This window comes from Benincasa hispida, chromosome 9 (genome assembly GCF_027475165.1).
Source record: "Benincasa hispida cultivar pf3 chromosome 9, pf3_genome.v1.1, whole genome shotgun sequence".
Classification (NCBI taxonomy): domain Eukaryota; kingdom Viridiplantae; phylum Streptophyta; class Magnoliopsida; order Cucurbitales; family Cucurbitaceae; genus Benincasa; species Benincasa hispida.
The window spans coordinates 7374091-7392181 of record NC_143486.1 but is presented as its reverse complement, the minus strand read 5'-3'; the positions used below and the strand labels follow the sequence as shown (position 1 = coordinate 7392181).

At 39.0% G+C, this 18091-nt stretch overlaps 1 protein-coding gene across 1 annotated transcript; it reads left to right on the top strand.

The window, feature by feature from the left end:
- The first annotated feature begins 2055 nt into the window (after window positions 1-2055).
- LOC120086476 (uncharacterized) lies at window positions 2056-2583 on the top strand. The gene has a single exon (XM_039043149.1). The coding sequence runs from the start codon at window positions 2056-2058 to the stop codon at window positions 2581-2583; it is 528 nt and encodes a 175-aa protein (XP_038899077.1).
- The last annotated feature ends 15508 nt before the right edge of the window (window positions 2584-18091 follow it).

Below are 18091 nucleotides of genomic sequence, written 5' to 3'. Positions count from 1 at the left end.
AAATGGTTAGATGCCGACATTATCTACCCTATCGCAGATAGCACGTGGGTCAGCCCCGTGTAATGTGTTCCCAAAAAGGGTGGGATGACAGTGGTTTCTAACGCAAACAATGAATTGACCCCCATGAGGACCGTCACGGGTTGGCAGATTTGTATGGACTGTAGGAAACTCAATGCCGCGACAAAGAAAGATCATTTCCCTTTACCTTTCATTGATCAAATACTCGACAGATTAGCGGGGAATGATTATTGTTGCTTTCTTGATGGATACGCAGGCTATAACCAAATTATGATCGCACCAGAGGATCAAGAAAAGACCACGTTCACATGTCTACATGGAACATTCGCTTTCGTCGCATGCCTTTTGGATTATGCAATACACCTAGTACGTTTCAAAGGTGTATGATGGCAATCTTCTCCGAGTACCTTGAAGACTCGGTTGAAATCTTTATGGATGACTTCTCGGCCTATGGACAAACATATGAATCTGTCTGCAAAACCTGGAGAGAATACTGAGAAGATGTGAGGAAATTAATCTGGTGTTGAACTGGGAAAAGTGCCATTTTATGGTCAAGGAAGGAATTGTGCTCAGGCACAAAGTCTCAAGGAATGGATTAAAGGTGGACAAAGCAAAGATTGAAGCTATAGAAAATCTTCCACCCCCTGTGACAGCTTTAAGGAGTTTCCTAGGACATAGAGGTTTTACAGAAGGTTTGTGAAGGACTTTTCCAAAATCGTTCGACCTTTGAATGGTTGGAAGCTGATAGACCCTTTGATTTCGATTCATACTGCCTCACTGTATTCAAAACACTAAAAGACACTTTGACTATAGCGCCAATTCTGATCGCACCAGATTGGACGAAGCCATTCAAACTGATGTGCGATGCCAGCAGATATGCGATGGGGGAAGTCTTGGCACAAAAAGTAAAGACAATGTTACAACCCATCGTATATGCTAGCAAAACACTAAACTCCATGCAAACGAATTACACCACCACCGAGAAGGAACTTTTAGCGGTGATTTTGCAATTGAAAAATTCATACCTTATTTTTTGGGGTCAAAAGTGATAGTCCACACAAACCACTCTGTGATAAGATATTTGATGACCAAAAAAGATGGGAAGCCTAGACTAATCCGATGGGCTCTCTTACTCCAAGAATTTGATATGGAAATAATCGACCGAAAGGGAACAGAGAACAAGGTCGCTGACCATTTATCGCGATTAGAAAATCCAAAAGTGGATCGCATCCAATCAGTGGTGAATGCCTCATTTCCTGATGAGTAGTTGCTTAAGATTGAAGAACTATCCTGGTGTACGGATATTGTCAACTTTTTGGCTTGCAAACAATTCCCTGAAAACTACACATCCCATCAAAAGAAAAGGCTCATACATGAATGCAAATTTTACTATTGGGTAAATCTCTACAAAAGGGAACCAGACCAGATATTGAGACTCTATGTTCTAGAAACTGCTTTCCATCGCATATTGTTTCAATGTCAAGAATCACCTTATGGAGGGCATTTCAGCGGACAGCGGCGAAAGTTTTGCAATGTGGGTATTACTGACCCACTGTTTAAAAATGTATGAGAATACTCCATGAAATGCGATAAGTGCCAATGCACTGGAAGCATTTTAGAAAAAAAAAATGTGATGCCAATGAACGTCATTTTAGAGGTGGATCTATTTGACGTCTGGGAATAGATTTCATGGGACCATTTCCATCGTCAAACGGTTATAAATACATTTTATTGAATATCGACTATGTTTCCAAATGGATTGAAGCTGTTTTATGCATTGCAAACGATGTGGCAACAGTTTCTAAGTTCTTGCAGAAAAACATCTTCACTTGTTTTGGCACCCCACGTGCCACAATAAGTGACGAAGGGACCCACTTTGTGAATCACATTGTTAGTAAACTGTTGATCAAATATAATGTCCACCATAAGATCACCACTGTGTATCACCCCTAAATAAACGAACAAACAGAGGTTTCTAATAGAGAAATAAAGACTATCTCAGAGAAGGTGGTGAAACCATCGTGGAAGGATTGAGCCATGAAACTAGATGATGCCTTGTGGGCATATCGGACTGCTTATAAGACACCCATAGGCATGTCACCATATGCATTGGTGTTTGGAAAGGTTTGTCATCTACCATTGGAACTGGAATATAAGGCGATGTGGGAAGTTAAGAAACTTAACTTTAATCTTAAGGTTGCAGGAGAAGAGAGAAAACTTCAACTACTAGAGCTGGATGAGTGGAGATTACAAACGTATGAGAATTCCAAAATTTACAAAGAACGCACCAAGCGATGGCATGATAGGTGTTTCTGCGAGAAAAATCTCAAAGCAGGTCAAAGGGTATTGTTGTTCAACTCTAGGCTGCATCTCTTTCTTGGAAAATTGAAGTCACGTTGGTTCGGGCCTTTCATAATCAAGGAAGTATTTCCGCATGGAGCGGTGGAATTGACCAACGAAGATGGGACCAACGCATTTAAAGTGAATGGACAAAGAGTAAAGTTGTATCATGGAGGGGATTTCCAACGCGAGAAAACTTCCATTGACTTGGGTAAGCCAAAATAAAGAAGAAACACTCAGTCCCTGTGATGATAAGTGGCATACATTCATCGGGGACGAAGTATATCCTTTTGTGTATCCTTTTTTGTTTTTCTTTCAAGAATCTATTTTACCTTCTGCATATTTACTACTTCTTATGACTGCCAACTCTTTTCTTCGTGCTATCTTCCAGAAATTCAGTTGACAGTCGTTGAAGACCATATCGTTGCAAATACATTGAATGTTCGGTGACTATCAGACGATGCAATAGGGTATGAAAATTAATGCTGCCCATCCACGCAATCATTAGTGATAAGAACTATTTTTTCTAGAAGTCTATAAATACCCAATGCTACCAAACAAGGAGGACTTCCAAGCGAAGAAGAGAGGCGAAGTCGAGGGAAGGGCATTCTTAAGAAGAAATTAATTTTTGAAGAGGTCGAGAGACTGCCGGAAACATCATGGAGGAGAGACACCAAACCCTTGCAAGAGCAAGAGTTAATAACTTGGGAAAGAATTGAAGTGATAAGAGTAGTGTAAAAAGCCAGAGGAAGCAAGACATTGCTTACCTGGCTTGATACTTCTTACACCATTTATTATTTTGTACTCAAACACTTTATTTGCAAGAATGGAAACTTCATTTCAATTTATGTTCAGTCTCTTCACACAATACATCAGTAGCTAAATTTGTGAATGGGTTGAGAAGTACTTAGCTAGCATGACTTAAGCTATGCACTTTATGCGATCATCTTATGTATGCTTCATTCATCATTTGGAGTACTTGAGAGAGTAGTCTAAAGACAGAATCTAGGCTTGAGAGAGTCGGATTAGAGCGCATAAGCAAGAGTAGAGACTTAGAAATAAGTTCTATCTGCTACATTCCATACATATCGCATGCGTTCTAGACATAGGAAATGTGTCATCATGCATTGAGAAATGTAGTGTTGGATTTTATGTCCTAAAACTCGTAGTTTGTAAATTAATAAATGTTTTGTTTTTCGATAAAGTTGTTATTGAAATTGTAATCTTGAATCCAGTAAACTAAGGTCCTGAGGCTATTTAACGTAGTTTGAACTATATGTAGTGACATAAATGTGGATCAAGTTCAAATATATAGCCAAAATGGTTTATAGTATATGGATAAGGTTGGGCGCCTTATTCTGGGGACACTATGGATCAAGTTCAAATATATAGCCAAAAGGTTGGGCCCACTTTGTAGTTAGTACAAACGATGTGATCCTGAATCGTCCATATAGAGATATGTGATTGAGGGCATCCTAGCAATGAGTTTGCATAAGACTGAACAATGAAATAGTCACTTTTTACGTTCTAAATGTCGTTTTATGTATAAATGTAACGATCCGACCCCCTAGGACTTAGGTAAGGTCGTTACTAAAATAAATGAATGCACAGAATTTAAAAACGATGCTAAGTTATTTGAAATAAATGCTAATTAAATAAGAGAAGTTCAAAAGACGTGTATTAAATGCAATTGTTAAAACAGTTAATAGGGTACCCAAAATTGTTAAAGGCTAATCAAAGGCATATAAAAGAAATAATCCTTAGTAATAAATTTTAAACAGTAAAACCAAATAACAGATTTCAAAATGCGGAAGCGAAAAGGTCTAGTCCCAGTGACACGATCACGAATTCCGCTGCGTCATCGCTGGTACATCTTTACCTTTTCCTGAAACATCAACATAAGAAAGAATGAGTATGAAATACTCAGTAAGTAGCCCCACCACTAGGGTCAGGCTAGGCATCTATGTCCTCTAGATACCGCATATGGCACATAAATACATGAAACAGACAAGAGACTGAGTCTTATCCTATTGTAGTTAAGTATGCCCACAAAATTGGTGAATCCCGAAGGAAACACAAAACTGGTGAATCCCGGAGGAAACAAAAAACTGGTGAATCTCGGAGGAAACACAAAATTGGTGAATCCCGAAGGAAACACAAACTGGTGAATCCCAAAGGAAACACAAAACTGGTGAATCCCGAAGGAAACACAAAACTGGTGAATCCTGAAGGAAACACAAAACTGGTGAGCATCTAACTAATCAATGAGGATATTCACACAGTCTCAACGTTCAAAGAATCAACACCGTACAATTCTAAAACATACATGAAATCCTTGGTACCATGGCTCCTCACATACACATAATCCTCAACAACATAATATACAACATTCATGTAAACCTGACATCATAATTCTACAACATACAAGTATGCCTCAACACCAGCAGGTCAGACGTCGACATATGAAAACACATACCATCACATACTAACGATCAAGTGCTTAGGTGTGTATTTAAACAATTTAGAACTCGTGCCAGAACATACTTTGATTCAGGTCATACTATCAATCAACATGCTAACAATTTACCATAACATACACTCACCATGCTAGCATACAACTAAAGCCTGGCCCGTGGGCAGTTCCAGTGGTAAGATTACTTACCTCAAATAAAGTCCAAAAGTTAAGTCAAGCGAACAAACTCCTTTCTGGCTTTCCACAACTTTTGAATAAGATCCTAGAACATGGACAAAAATCGATCTTAACCTTTAAGCCCAATTTTTAAACATTAAATCATTCCCAAATTACCAGCACAACTTACCTAAAAGTGGTTTGACCAAGATCACCTCAAAGTTCTAACACCAAAATTTTGTTGGAATCAAACTCAAGTTGTTCGCATCTAAATTCAAAACTTCTCCAAAACTTGAATCTAAAGCCCAAAGTGTAGTTTTTTCCAAATTGTCTTCAGTCTCTCAAATAAATGTCTTAATCTAAGCAATTCAATAATAATGGTTAGAACCTCAAACAAATTCCAGCAACAACATTTTAATTCAATCCTTCCAAGGCTTAATATACTTACCAAAATGTTGCTTGGTCCAAAATTAGTTTCAAACTCAAATCTGTTTGCGAACCCAACTTAATCCTGCGCAATGCCTGACAACACACTTCGACCTTAAAATTCCTTCAATGCTTGAATCTATGGCCCAAACATAATGGGTGTTAACAATTTCAGCCAAAACCAACTGAGTAACCAAAATCTTCAAGAAAATTCTAAAAGACTCATATCTTACCCAAAACTTCAGCACAAGCCAAAATCTGACAAACGGCGGCGAAGGGAGGCAGTGACCCATGGAGATCGGCGGCTGGGCTGGCGGTGTGAGGGCGAAGCAGGCGGTGGCGACTCAAATGGCTCTTCCGGCTGGCGAGATTGGTGCGGCACGCGGCGGTCAAAAGCTGGAGCGGTGGCGGCGGCGCGGGCGACTGGCTTGGCTCGTGCAGTCTATGGCCTTCGATAGCTGGTGGAGGCACTTTGAACCGACGGTCATTGACGGCTCGGATTGGCAGCGGCGAAACTCTCATGGCTAGAGGCAGCGAGCTGAAGGGCGCGTGAACGGTAGGAAAAATTTGGGGGAAAGGGTTTTGGTGTGCGTGAGGAAGAAGACAAGTTCCCTTTTTATTTTATATAATAATAATAATAATAATAATAATAACAATAACTAAAAAGGAAATAGTATAATTATATTTAAATCATTTCCTTATTCCACTTTATACTATTTAATTCCTTTCCTTTTCAAAAGAAAATTAATTCCTGCCATTAATTTTCAAATTGAATTTCAAAATTGAATAATTTTCACGCTAACACTTAAATTCCCGCACTTATACTTGAAGTCCAAAATTCCAAAAAATACCCTCCAACTAATGAAAATTACTGAAATTCCAAATAATAAAGTTGCTGAAATTACATTATTACTAAAAAAATATGTGGGGTGTTACATTCTTCCCTCCTCAAAGAACTTTCGTCCTCGAAAGTTCATTCTTAAAAAAAAAACTCTAGGGGTGTTACAATAAAACTAACTATTTCGTTAATTGATGACCTAGGTAACTTAATCTTAATCCTGAGCTAACTATGAACTCCTGTTTACTCGGAATTATCCTTAGATCTGCATAGGTGAGGGCAGCTCACCATCGCTGGCCCAATAAGCCTCCCATTTCAAGGGTAAGATTGGGTGAATAGCTGGGAACATAGGGTGCAAGACAGAATTCACTCCTACCCGTTATAGGGATAGTAGATAGATTATTCCCATTAGTACTGAATCCAAGTCTTGAACAAGGGGCCCCACCCTCTCCTTGGCCTGAGAGGGATTCAGTTTATAGGTTAGACCTTATACCAATTGTTCATTAGAGGATCAGTGGAACTTAAGAACAAGATGTAGTCTTGGGGGTAAAACGGTTTTTATGACCCAACTGAGATTATGAACAACTTGTGAAGGATTAGCTTACTAATCATGGTTATATCAAATGGACACAAATATATCTATAGTGAGGGGAGTGCAACTATGGGACTATAGTGGAATGACCCATTAGTTAACGAATGTTGATTAGCTCCGTCTAAAGAGTTTATCCAACTAATCTCGAATCGTTGGAGCCCATGATCTATAGGTCCATTAGGTTCCCCTACTAGCTCATATAGAATAAACTTAGAATAGTATGATAAAATGATTTGAATTGTTCGAATTAGGTGAAGAGAGAGAAACCGACAAGTATATGTGATATAGTGGTCGGGTTTTTCGTTTAGAGATACATCTTTAATATTTAAATGTGATTTAAATATCAAGAATATGAATACGTTCATATTTAAAAGCTCGAAAATAATGGAAATGGTCAAAGATGTAAAAAGTCAAAGAGTTGACTTTTGACTTTGAAAAGTCAAACTTTGACCGACCTTATATTCAAATGTGATTTGAATTTCGAGAAAATGAATGCGGATTCATGCTCGAGAGGTCAAAATTAGTCAACACGGAAAAAATCATAAAAAGTCAAAATGTTGACTTTTTGGTCAACACGGAAATTCTTCTAAGTATGAACATATTATACATCATGGCAGCGCAATGAGTAATGCAAAAGTAAAAGATCAAGAACATCGCAAATATTGACAGGATGATAAAGAAAAAGGCACAAGCGAGAATAAGCGTAGAATAACTACTTAGTTGTATTGAAAATTAACTAAGTATACAAATGATTAAAAATTAACGCAATACAAAATTTTTTGGTCTATACAAAGAATCAAAGAATTTCGTTAACTTAAAAAAAATAATGAATTGAATAAAAATATAGAATGGCCGCATAAACATGTAAAGATTATTGTTGAGGAGTAGGAGGATCTAGATGAGGGTTTTGAGGTGGTACTGAAGGAGCTTCTTCAAAATTCAAGTGCTACCTGAGACGCGGAGGCATCATGGGACCATGAAGATATGCTGTGAGAAAATTAAAGTACTCATGGTTGCGCTCTGCAATCTTTTTTTGGTGTCGATGGACCTTATAAATGTTGCATTGAATATTGATGAACGCCTCCCTTGACATAGCAGCACTGCGCTGTATATCGTCGACTTGCTCCATTACCACATCAAATCTCTGGTTGAAGAAAGCTTGTTGCTGAACAAAGAGCTGTTGTTGTTAGGAGAAGAGGGACCGCATTTCTACTAACTCAGTAGCTAAGGAGGTGACAGTGGGTCATGCCTGCGACGTCTCGCTAGCAACGTTTTGGGGTTGGGAAAAGGTGTATTCACCCAAATTGTGTGGGTCATCAACATGCAGCGGTGGAAGAGAATGTTGCGGTGATGATGCTGCAGGTGAGTAGATTGGTGGGTATGCGGTTAGAGAATTTGGGGTGAGGAGAATGTTGGTAAAGTGTTCATGAAGTGGAGAATAAGGTTGTGCAGGTGGGCTCGAAGGGCTTGGAGGGTAGATTACTAAGGGTAAAGGGTCCAAAGGTTCTGTTTCTTGTGATGGTAATTCCTGGACCTTTTCTTTTCCCTTATCCTCTTTGCACTGTCTCTTTGGCCTAGGTTCCTGTGGCGCATTGAGATCGATTGCGGGCCTCTTTAAAGGTAGCTCTAAGCAATGTGGGGAATTTTTGAGGAGCAACCTTAAGATCTTGACGTTTATCAGGCCGTGAACTTCTGCCATTGGCTCTTCATCAATGCATACGCCCATTGACAGGTACAGACTTGAGATAGTCCATGGAAAGAAGTATTGTCCTCTAATGTGCCCCACAAAGCCTCGAATTTGACTTGCGATCAACTGGCCTACATCGATTGGAATGTCACGCGCAATGCAATATGTGACCATAACTCGATCCTTTGAAATTGTCTTGTCATGGGAAGTTGGGATCAGCCGCCTTTTAACCAAATAAACCCAAAGCCGTGTCTCTGGAAGCAGAGTCTTGGATGCCAGGGTCTTGATGCCTTTTAAAGAAACCGACCATTTAGTGCCCGGTTGCATTAATACTCGTAGCGCATCTTCCATCTGCTCATCAGTGGGATCATCAATGATTGTGTTGCCCGGTGCATCCGGGTTATCCTTCATTTGGTATAGTTTAGTGATGTCCCTTGCACTGAAAGACACCATTCGCCCTTTTATGGACACCACCTCCTTGGTGCCATGCAGCCATCCATGGTATAAGTCACACACTACCTTTGGAACAATAATGACTGGGCACTGGCAAAATGTATCCCAATCATGTTCCACTATCACACTCGTGATCAGATCTGGTAGTGGCGTTGGTGCAGGGAAAAAGTCCATCTCCATCAACAAGTCGTCGTTCTCTTTCTTTCTTGATGGACCCACCTTTGCCAACGCGGGCTTGCTGTTTTCTGCAATCACTTTGCCCTTTCCCTTGGCCAATGCAAGGCGGGATCGTTGCCTTTTTTTTCTTTCCCATTCCTTGCGTTGTTCCTCCTTCTCTCATTTGGCAAGTTCCTTGCCCTTCTTCTTAATTAAGCGCTGCCTGTTGGCTTTGCGCTTCCTTTCCTTCTTTTCTCTCATTCTCCTTTCTTCTTTTGCCTTCTTTTTCTTTTCCTCTTCTTCCTTTTCTCTCACTTCTCTTTCAAACTCTTCCACAAACTGCTCAGAGGCCAACAAAAGGCGTTGTTCCTCTTCGATCCGCCTTATTTCTTCAAGCCTCGAGATCTCGTTATTGCGGCACATTTCTTCATCATGCAGTCTTCTTCTTCTATCGCCTTACTGCCATGATGAGTTGTGCCCGTGCCATTTTTTCCTTCTTTTCTTCCTCTTCCTTTCTTCTTCTTTCCTCTTCTTCTAATGCGTTGATCAAAACTGAAGGGTCAATGGTATACCCTTACGGCGCATTCTCCTTGGGATGCCGCATCAGGGGGGTAACATCTCTTTCCTCGCCTTCATCGGTCGCAACTAATTGCGTTGTTTCAGGTTGCTTCGGCTTCCTAAGTTGCGTTGATTCCCCCCTGTCCTACCTCATGGAGGTGGATTCTCCATCCATCTCTGGGCTTGCAGCCCTCTTCTTCTTTTCTTCTTCCTTCTTCAGGCGCCTTTCCTCACGCATGCGTTCTTTCCTTTCTTCCTTCTCTTTCCTCTTCCTTAACTTGGCCTCCTCATCTTCTTCATCTTCCTTCTTTTCTTTATTTTTTTTTCTCTTTGCGATGATGGGATGGCTCTCCTTCTCCAACCTTCTTTCCCTTATTCTTCTTTTTCTTCCTTTTCTCCTCTTCCACCTCTGGTTGCTTTTCTGCCGCGACTTCTTCTAATGCGACTCTGATGGGTCCTTTATAGGATTCCACTTGTGTAGTTTCCTCAGGAGTCTCTAAAGCCAGAGTGCTTCTTCTTGTCTCCTCTTCCACGACTTCCTCCGTCACCACCACTTCTTCAGTTACCGCCACCGTCACCTCCTCCGTAGACAATGGTTGGTTTACAACCCCTACCTCAGGCAGTCCTCCTCCTTCCTCCAAGTTTCTCAGAATGTTTCCAAACACCTCCTTGTCATCGCATCTCTTATTTTCACTTTCAGTTGAGATGGCTAGAGTTAGGAGTGCGGTGTTTTCAGTGTTTTGCCCCCTCTTGAACTGAGAAGGCCTGACGACTAAAGGGTTTCTCCAGGGTCTACCGGTGATTCTGGGGACAGTGTGTGGTTGGCCAGCAAGACGGTGACTGGCAGCAAGGAATGCTGCCTCTCGTATGGAGATTTGGTCAGTGGAAGGTGTTGAGGGTGAAGCAGAAGGCTGGGAAGCTTGGTCGGCCATGGATGCTAAGGTGAAAGAACTGGAAAAACTTTAGGGTTTCTAGGAAGAAGAAAGCTCTGTATGCAAGGGGTGCTAGGGTTTTTAAGTTGCAAAAAGAGGTAAAGTGTTCACAGACGGGGGAAGTGGCTATTTATAGGTTGGGCCTTAGTGGGCCCAACGTTATTTTTGCGGTGGTAGGCCTCGAGACACTCAAAAGGCCTGTCGTTCGAACTTCCCTCATTTATGGAATTTTAGAAAAACGTCCTTTCGTTTGCAGACTCATCATTTCTTTGGAATACGGAACGATTGGATTTCTCAATTTTGCAAAAGGAATTATCTTTAATATTTTATTCGAATGGACGGAAGATAAAGATCAACGCAATAGGTTCACTAACGCAAATGCATCTTCGCAGAGGACGGGCAACAACGCATGCATCCCCACAACACATCCCTTAACTAAACACATTTCTGGAGGATCGGGCGCACGGTATTACTACCAGCGCAACACTACCTCAACATAGTGCATTTTTCCAAGGACGGGCAAAGGACACACGCGTGCAACATACCCCTCAGCTTCAATGCATTTGAGTTGGATAAATGCAAAGCGTATCTTGTTGGTTCAAGATGCATCCATTATCGCCATGCATACTGGATGTTGATTTTTTTTTCATTATTTATTTATTTTTATTATTTTTCTCATCAACGAAAGTTGCTATGACTTACAGTAATCATTTTGTTCTTATTTCTCAATCATTCACCAATTAAAAAATAATGCATTAATGACAGAAAAGTAAAAAGAATTAAAAACAGTGCAGAAATAAATGCAAGGAAAGTAAATGAAGAATAAATTCATAAAGTCATGAAACAAATTAAATGAAGCAGTAAAGACAAAGTTCAGAAATTCATAAAGACAAGAATTAAAGAAAGCATTTAAAGATAGACATACTACAAACGTACTCAGCAATAACCGTTAACCAATCCCCGACAATGGCGCCATAACCTTGATAGTCATAAAAATGATGATGTGTAATGTATGATACAAGTCCATGTCCCCATTACCAGTTCCCCGGCAACGACGCCATAAACTTGATAGGCATAAAAATGATGATGTGTAATGTATGATACAAGTCCATGTCCCCGTTACCAGTTCTCCGGCAACGGCGCCATAAACTTGATAGGCATAAAAATACACAATGATGCAAGCAAGAATAAAATGCGATGATGCCATACAATGCTTAAGATGCGATGATTCTAAATAGGCATATGGATTGTGATGAATGATGGATCATGCAAGCTCATGTTACCATAAACTCAATGACTTGTAATGGAAATAGAATGTGGATGCTGTGTTATGCTTATTCAGACACACTTTATTTATGCGATACTACTTCTAGATATGCGTTATTTATGAGAATCTTGTAGTATACTATGCGTTGTCACAAGTTTCCTTGCGTTGAAACCAAGTATAATTTCACCGCAAGTTTCTCGGTGTGATCCGAGGTCGAACACAGGGATTTTTTTAGGTTAATTGTATTATATTTGTGATATATGTGATCGGGGGTTTTTCAATTTAATAAAGATTGTGTGTACAGGTATTTAAAAATGCGGTAAAGTAAATTATGCAGTAAAGTAAAGATAAGCGATAAAAATGTGATAATAAAGTAAATTGAAATAAAAGTAAAGTACGATAAAGTAAACCTAAGCTATGATGATACAAGATACCGAGGTTGAGACTGACTGTGAAGAATATACAAAGATCGTGTTATGTGGTGGCAAGGCTTATGTGCGAAACAGCAAGAGAAAGGATAATTAATAAAAACAGCGCAAGTTTCTTAATTGCGTTAAAGATATAATTATGGTTCCGCTTTGCCTTGGCGTACACCTCTCGGTGATCGGCCGCATTCCCACATCTCTGTGGTGAAATAGGGATGAACGTAATGAACGCAAGGTTGCTTCCATCTCTGGAATTCCTTCTTGCTTTAATTAACGCATTCTTCTAACCTTCTCTCAACAGATCAGAATGGCATCTTCACTTCTGCTCTCACAGGTGAAGATGCCGTCTAGCATGCTTTAGCCAAACATTTTTATTTCTTTAGCACATATTTACTTGTTTAATTCATATTAATCACCAAGGGATTAAGAAAACATCGTGGAGAAAGCGATTAATGGAGGAACGGAAATAGACAGAAATGTGGAAATGAGAATGATCATGATAATTAATTATAAAATCAAACGTCTGATACATGGTTGTGAATGATTTAGACTAAGATGATGAAATACAATTGACGAATAAGAGTTAGAAACAGATATAGAAGAGTGCCAATGTCTTGACACCGATCTGGATGGAGAGATTGCTTGCCAGCGTAGATGGAGTGAATGGAAGGATGAGCTTCCCTTTCAGGCTTACTCAACCGGTAGAGTTGATCTAGGTACAGAGCTTCACGACGGGCATTTGGAATGATTCGCCCTGAGACTCACCTCTCGGCCTTGTCTCTTTTCTTCCCGGATCTTCTTCGATCAACACTCAGATCAACCTTTTCTCTCAATAGCCTCGTATCAATTATCCCCCGCATCAAGTATCTTTTTTCAATGAATTCTTTGAGGGTATTTATAGGTGAAAGCTTTGACTCTTTGACTTGTGGTCCCCACTTTATTGTTATGGAAATTTTGAGAATGGTAGAATAAATATTCCTTTTTTTATGCAACCAGTCTGTCGAAAATGCACAACGATTAGTTGTACACGTGTCATAATCCTCCGTGATTGCGCTGCTCATTTGCATCTTCGATCGTGTGCCCGCATGCGGTGTTGTTTTTATTACCGCATGCGATTGAAGTTCAACTCTGGATCGATTGTCGCATGCGCCGTCATTGCGTTGATTGTCTATTCATTCCTGAATGATGGACGCAATGCGATGTAGATACGTTAATCTTTCTCTCTTGAGCCATGAGCGCATATGGTGACTGGATATTCTGCAAAAAGGCTTGAAATATTCTTTTCTACCATCGCAATGGTGTTAGTGGGTGTATTGACGACAATTCATAATTATTGTATTTCTTAGTTAATTTCTCTACAATTGATGCAACTTTCCTCTCTTTTGGCCGCAATATCTAAATAAAGCAGTATAAATAACTTGTATTTCTACAAGTTATCATGTATTCTATACAAATAGTTTGTATAAGACCAGACCACAAAATGATTAGTCTCTTTATATAACGTCGTTGATAATTGAGACTTACATTTCACTAGGATGACCATAGGTGACATGACTTGAGTCTTGAGTGAGTTGGGAACTCCTGCCTATGAGGACGGTCCTTTGATTTGTATAGGTGAGAGTGGCCAGATTGCCAACTCAACAAGCCTACCATTTTGGGAATCTGTCTGGTTGGGGAGTTGGGAACTCAATTACACAAGAAGGAATTCACTCCTTCTCCGAAGTAGGGGTAAGTAGATAAATTGCTCCCTTAAGGGTTGATTCCGGGTCTTGAACATAGTGGCCACACCCTATCTTGGGAAGAGAGGACTCAATCATAGTGAGACTATGACTTATTGTTCATTAGAGAAATCAGTGGTACTTAAGGAGTTAGATGTAACTACAGGGGAAAAACGATAAATTGGTACAGCTGTACTTACGAGCGATTTGTGAAGGGTCATCACACTACTAATTGGTTATATCCAATAGACACAAAAATATATCTATAGTGCGAAGAATGCAACTATCGATCTTTAGTAGAGTGCCCGACAGTTAACGAATGGTGGATATCGTGATTAACGAGTTTAGTCAGTTATTCACGTACCGTTGGAGCTTCAAGCTATAGGTCCATAAGGTCCCCTTGGTAGCTCAATGAGTTCAAGTTGAGAATAAGATTTTGGGTTAGCTTGAAGTGTTCAAATTAACAAGAGAAAATTTGATGATATATGATATAATTCAATTAATTCAATTATACGTGATATAATTAATATAATGTATTTGATACATTATTTGATTGGAGGAATTAATATAAATATGATTTATATTAAATTCCATAAAATAGAAAAAGAATTATGGTTTTTATGTTGCATATGATGCAATATTAAAACTATAGGTTATAAATATAATATGATAAGTTAGTTATTGCATTTATTTATAATTTTTTAATTTTATGATAATTAATAATTTCTTTTCTCTATAACCAACTTGAGTGGGAGGTTATTTGCGGTTTTATGGTAACTGTGAGATAAAAAGGAAAATTTGATTTTCAAATCGTTCAGTACAAATTCTATCGAAGACATCTCACAGAAAAACTACCGAGTAAAAACTAGTTTTACTAAACTATAGTTTTAGAACCTAAACGATCGAGTATCGAGTTTACTATACGATAGTTACTCGTTGCTACACGATCGAGTATCAAGTCTATACGATAGGTTTTTTCTTCTACACGATCGTTTACTTCCTCTATTCCTTTATCCAAAATCATACAAAGCCCACAACTCCTGGATTCTCACACCGAGAATACCAATATAATCTTGTGGTTGTGTCTTGTTTGCTCGCCAGTGTTCGAGGATCGAGGATCGAGTTCAACTCGTTGGTGATTGAGGATCTTCCAGTTGATCGTTGCATTCGTGCTGTTTAGACGCGTTCGAGTTTGATCGAGGGAAATACGTGAAGAAAAAGTTCTTCAAAGGTATTATACTTGATCTCCTTGTATTTACTTAAGAAGTATGTTGTAATTTATTCTCTATGCATAACTGTTTCTATATGATTGTAAATGTATATGTTCTTTCTCAATGGAACTTGGAACGATCCGCTTCCGCTCACTAGTTCTCTAGATTTAGAGTACCTTCACTGGATAGGTGACCGCCACAATCCCGTCACTAGGAAGTCTTCTTTGGTGAATGTTATAACTGTAACATTCAAATCGAATGTCATTGCATCCTTCCTATTGTCTTCAACCTCCCTCAATAGAATGTAATGGACCAATGGACTATTGAAAATAATGTCCATGTCCATGAATCGCCCAAATATCATCTTCCTGAAGAGGGCAAGCTGAGTGGGAGTAAGTTTCTCTTTCACTATCTTGTTAATTATCCCAATGTGAGAAGATAGGCTGGTCGCTTGAACTGGGAAAGGATCCTGGGAAGGAATCTTGAATTGTCTAGCCACACTACATAGAATAACAAAAAACAGGGGTAAATAAGAATTCTGTTCAATACTCGATACAAGATGTATAATACTCGACGAAACAAGATACTCGATTTTTCGATACCCAATACATGCTACATAGTGTCCCTTACTCGCTACACTACAATTGACTAGATGGTCAATTATTAAGCATTCGGTTTGATATTCCACCTTCATGCATTATCCAACTCAAACCCTAAACTCTAGACAGTCCGAAATAACAAAAATATGAAAACTGAAACGAAACAAACTCGAAGTCCAGCCAAACATGCAAGATAAGAAAACCAAAATGAAAACCGTGTCGGTTGAGTATCGAGTAACATGCAAGCGCATATCGAGGAACATGATGCAGAGATAGTCGAGTTTTGAGTGAATGATGCCAAAATAAAAACAATGAGAAGAATGTTACCTGATGCAGAGATAGTCGAGTTTCGAGTATAGAGGTGTTGTCATCGAAGGATATAAAATCGAACGAACTGAGAGAATAATCTAAGCTCGTCGGAAGTGGTGAAATAATGGACTTCAAATACCTTCAAATGGGTTTAGAATTCAAATGAATCGAGTATCGAGTATGACGTGGATATGATTGAGTATACACATGTTGATTGCAACCTTATCAAGTGACCATGAAGCTGGGTATTGAGTGGTTGTGTATTGAGGAATGTGTGACGAGCGATCGAGTATCGAGTGACGACCCATCAAGGATCAAGTAAATTCGTATTGGCAAGCGCGCAGGGTGCATCTCAGGGCGAATCGATAAATTCACATGCTTATGACGTAAGTAGAAGGCCACTTTCCATTACTTTCTCTATAGGTAGCCATTTTTCATTTGGGCCTCCCAAATGAGGCCATCTGTACAAAAAATCCTTGAAACATTCTTAAGCGATTACACAGCAACTTTTCGTTGGTGGAAGACCACTTTCCATTACTTTTTCTACAAGTGGCCATTTTTCATTTGGGTCTCTCAAATGAGGTCATCCATACAAAAAAACCCATGAATTTGATTTCTTTTTAATTTCAAGTTTGCTATCCGATCTTCTATCTTCTCACTTTTGCCAATCTTCTAGAGATAATTGTTTAAAAGACTCATTTCCTAAGTCCAAAATGACTTTTTCCCCACCTTTTGAAACTTAAGTTTTTAACGTCTTGCTTATATTATCCCCAGGTAATTTCACAAAATCATCCCCACTTTCTTTTTATCTCCCCCTCCATCTTCAACATTTTCTCTCTTTTTCTTCTTTTTTTTTTCTCTCTTTTTTCTTCTCTCCCTCTAGACTTCTACTTTTTGGGCGAATTAGCTTCCTCCACCAGATCTAGCGAGCGACTAGATCTGGTGTATGCGACCAACTTCCACCTTCGTTTCAGTTTGTTGCAAAATAAGATTAAGCGTCGAAGAGTGAGACCAAAGGCAAGATCAAGCGAGAAAGGAAAGAGGAGAGAGTGACAAAAGAGGGAGATAAATGAGAAAGGAAAGAGGAGAATGAGACCAAAGAGTGAGATTGTGAGAAAAATGGAGTAGGGAGAGTAATCTGTGAGTCAAGAGACGAGAAGGAAGAGTGCAAGAACGAGAAAGGCAATATGCATGCACTTCCCCAAGCTTTCCTGCAAGCCTTGAATATTAGGATAAACTCCTCTCGAATTCTATCCCAAACTTGCTTCATCCAACGACATTCCCAAAAACTTACATAGTATTCAATTAGACGATAAAATGTTGCATCCCCTAACTAATAGGAACCCAATTAGGGCCAGATTTGAATATTTTACCTAATATTAAGAGATCATTTTCGCCATTTTCTCGACTTTACTTTGAAGAGTTGGGTTGTAAGAAAGAGCAAGAGATGATAAATATAAGAAAGGCAAAACAGTTGGAAAGTTGCGTGAAAAATTGAGTTTGGAAAGAAAGCCAAGACGACTGAGAGAGATTCCTAAGAGATTTAATTGTTGTATTGAATATTTTGGCATGGAATCGATAAGCTTACTTTACATTTCAGAATCAGTATGTGTACCTTGAAACAAGGTAGAATAAAAGGAAAGTATCGAACTTAAGTGTATCCTAAATATTGCTCTTAGGCCAACGAAACAAAAATAGGTAATAATAATATTTGTAAGGTTAAGTTTCAAAAATTAAATACTTATCATAAGACATTTCCTTTCTTTTGAATTCAAATAAGCAATATACAATTTATTTTGGATTAATTTTCAAATTTTGACTTGAATTTGAAATTTATTATAAAAGTATTAGTAGTGTTTATAAGTAAACTTTTTTTAATAAGAAACCAAATATATTTAAATATTATTGTAGTGCTTTAGTCATATTAATTTGC

Excerpts from the sequence above, each read along its gene's own strand:
- LOC120086476 (XM_039043149.1), top strand. The coding sequence starts at position 2,056 with ATGAAACTAGATGATGCCTTGTGGGCATATCGGACTGCTTATAAGACA.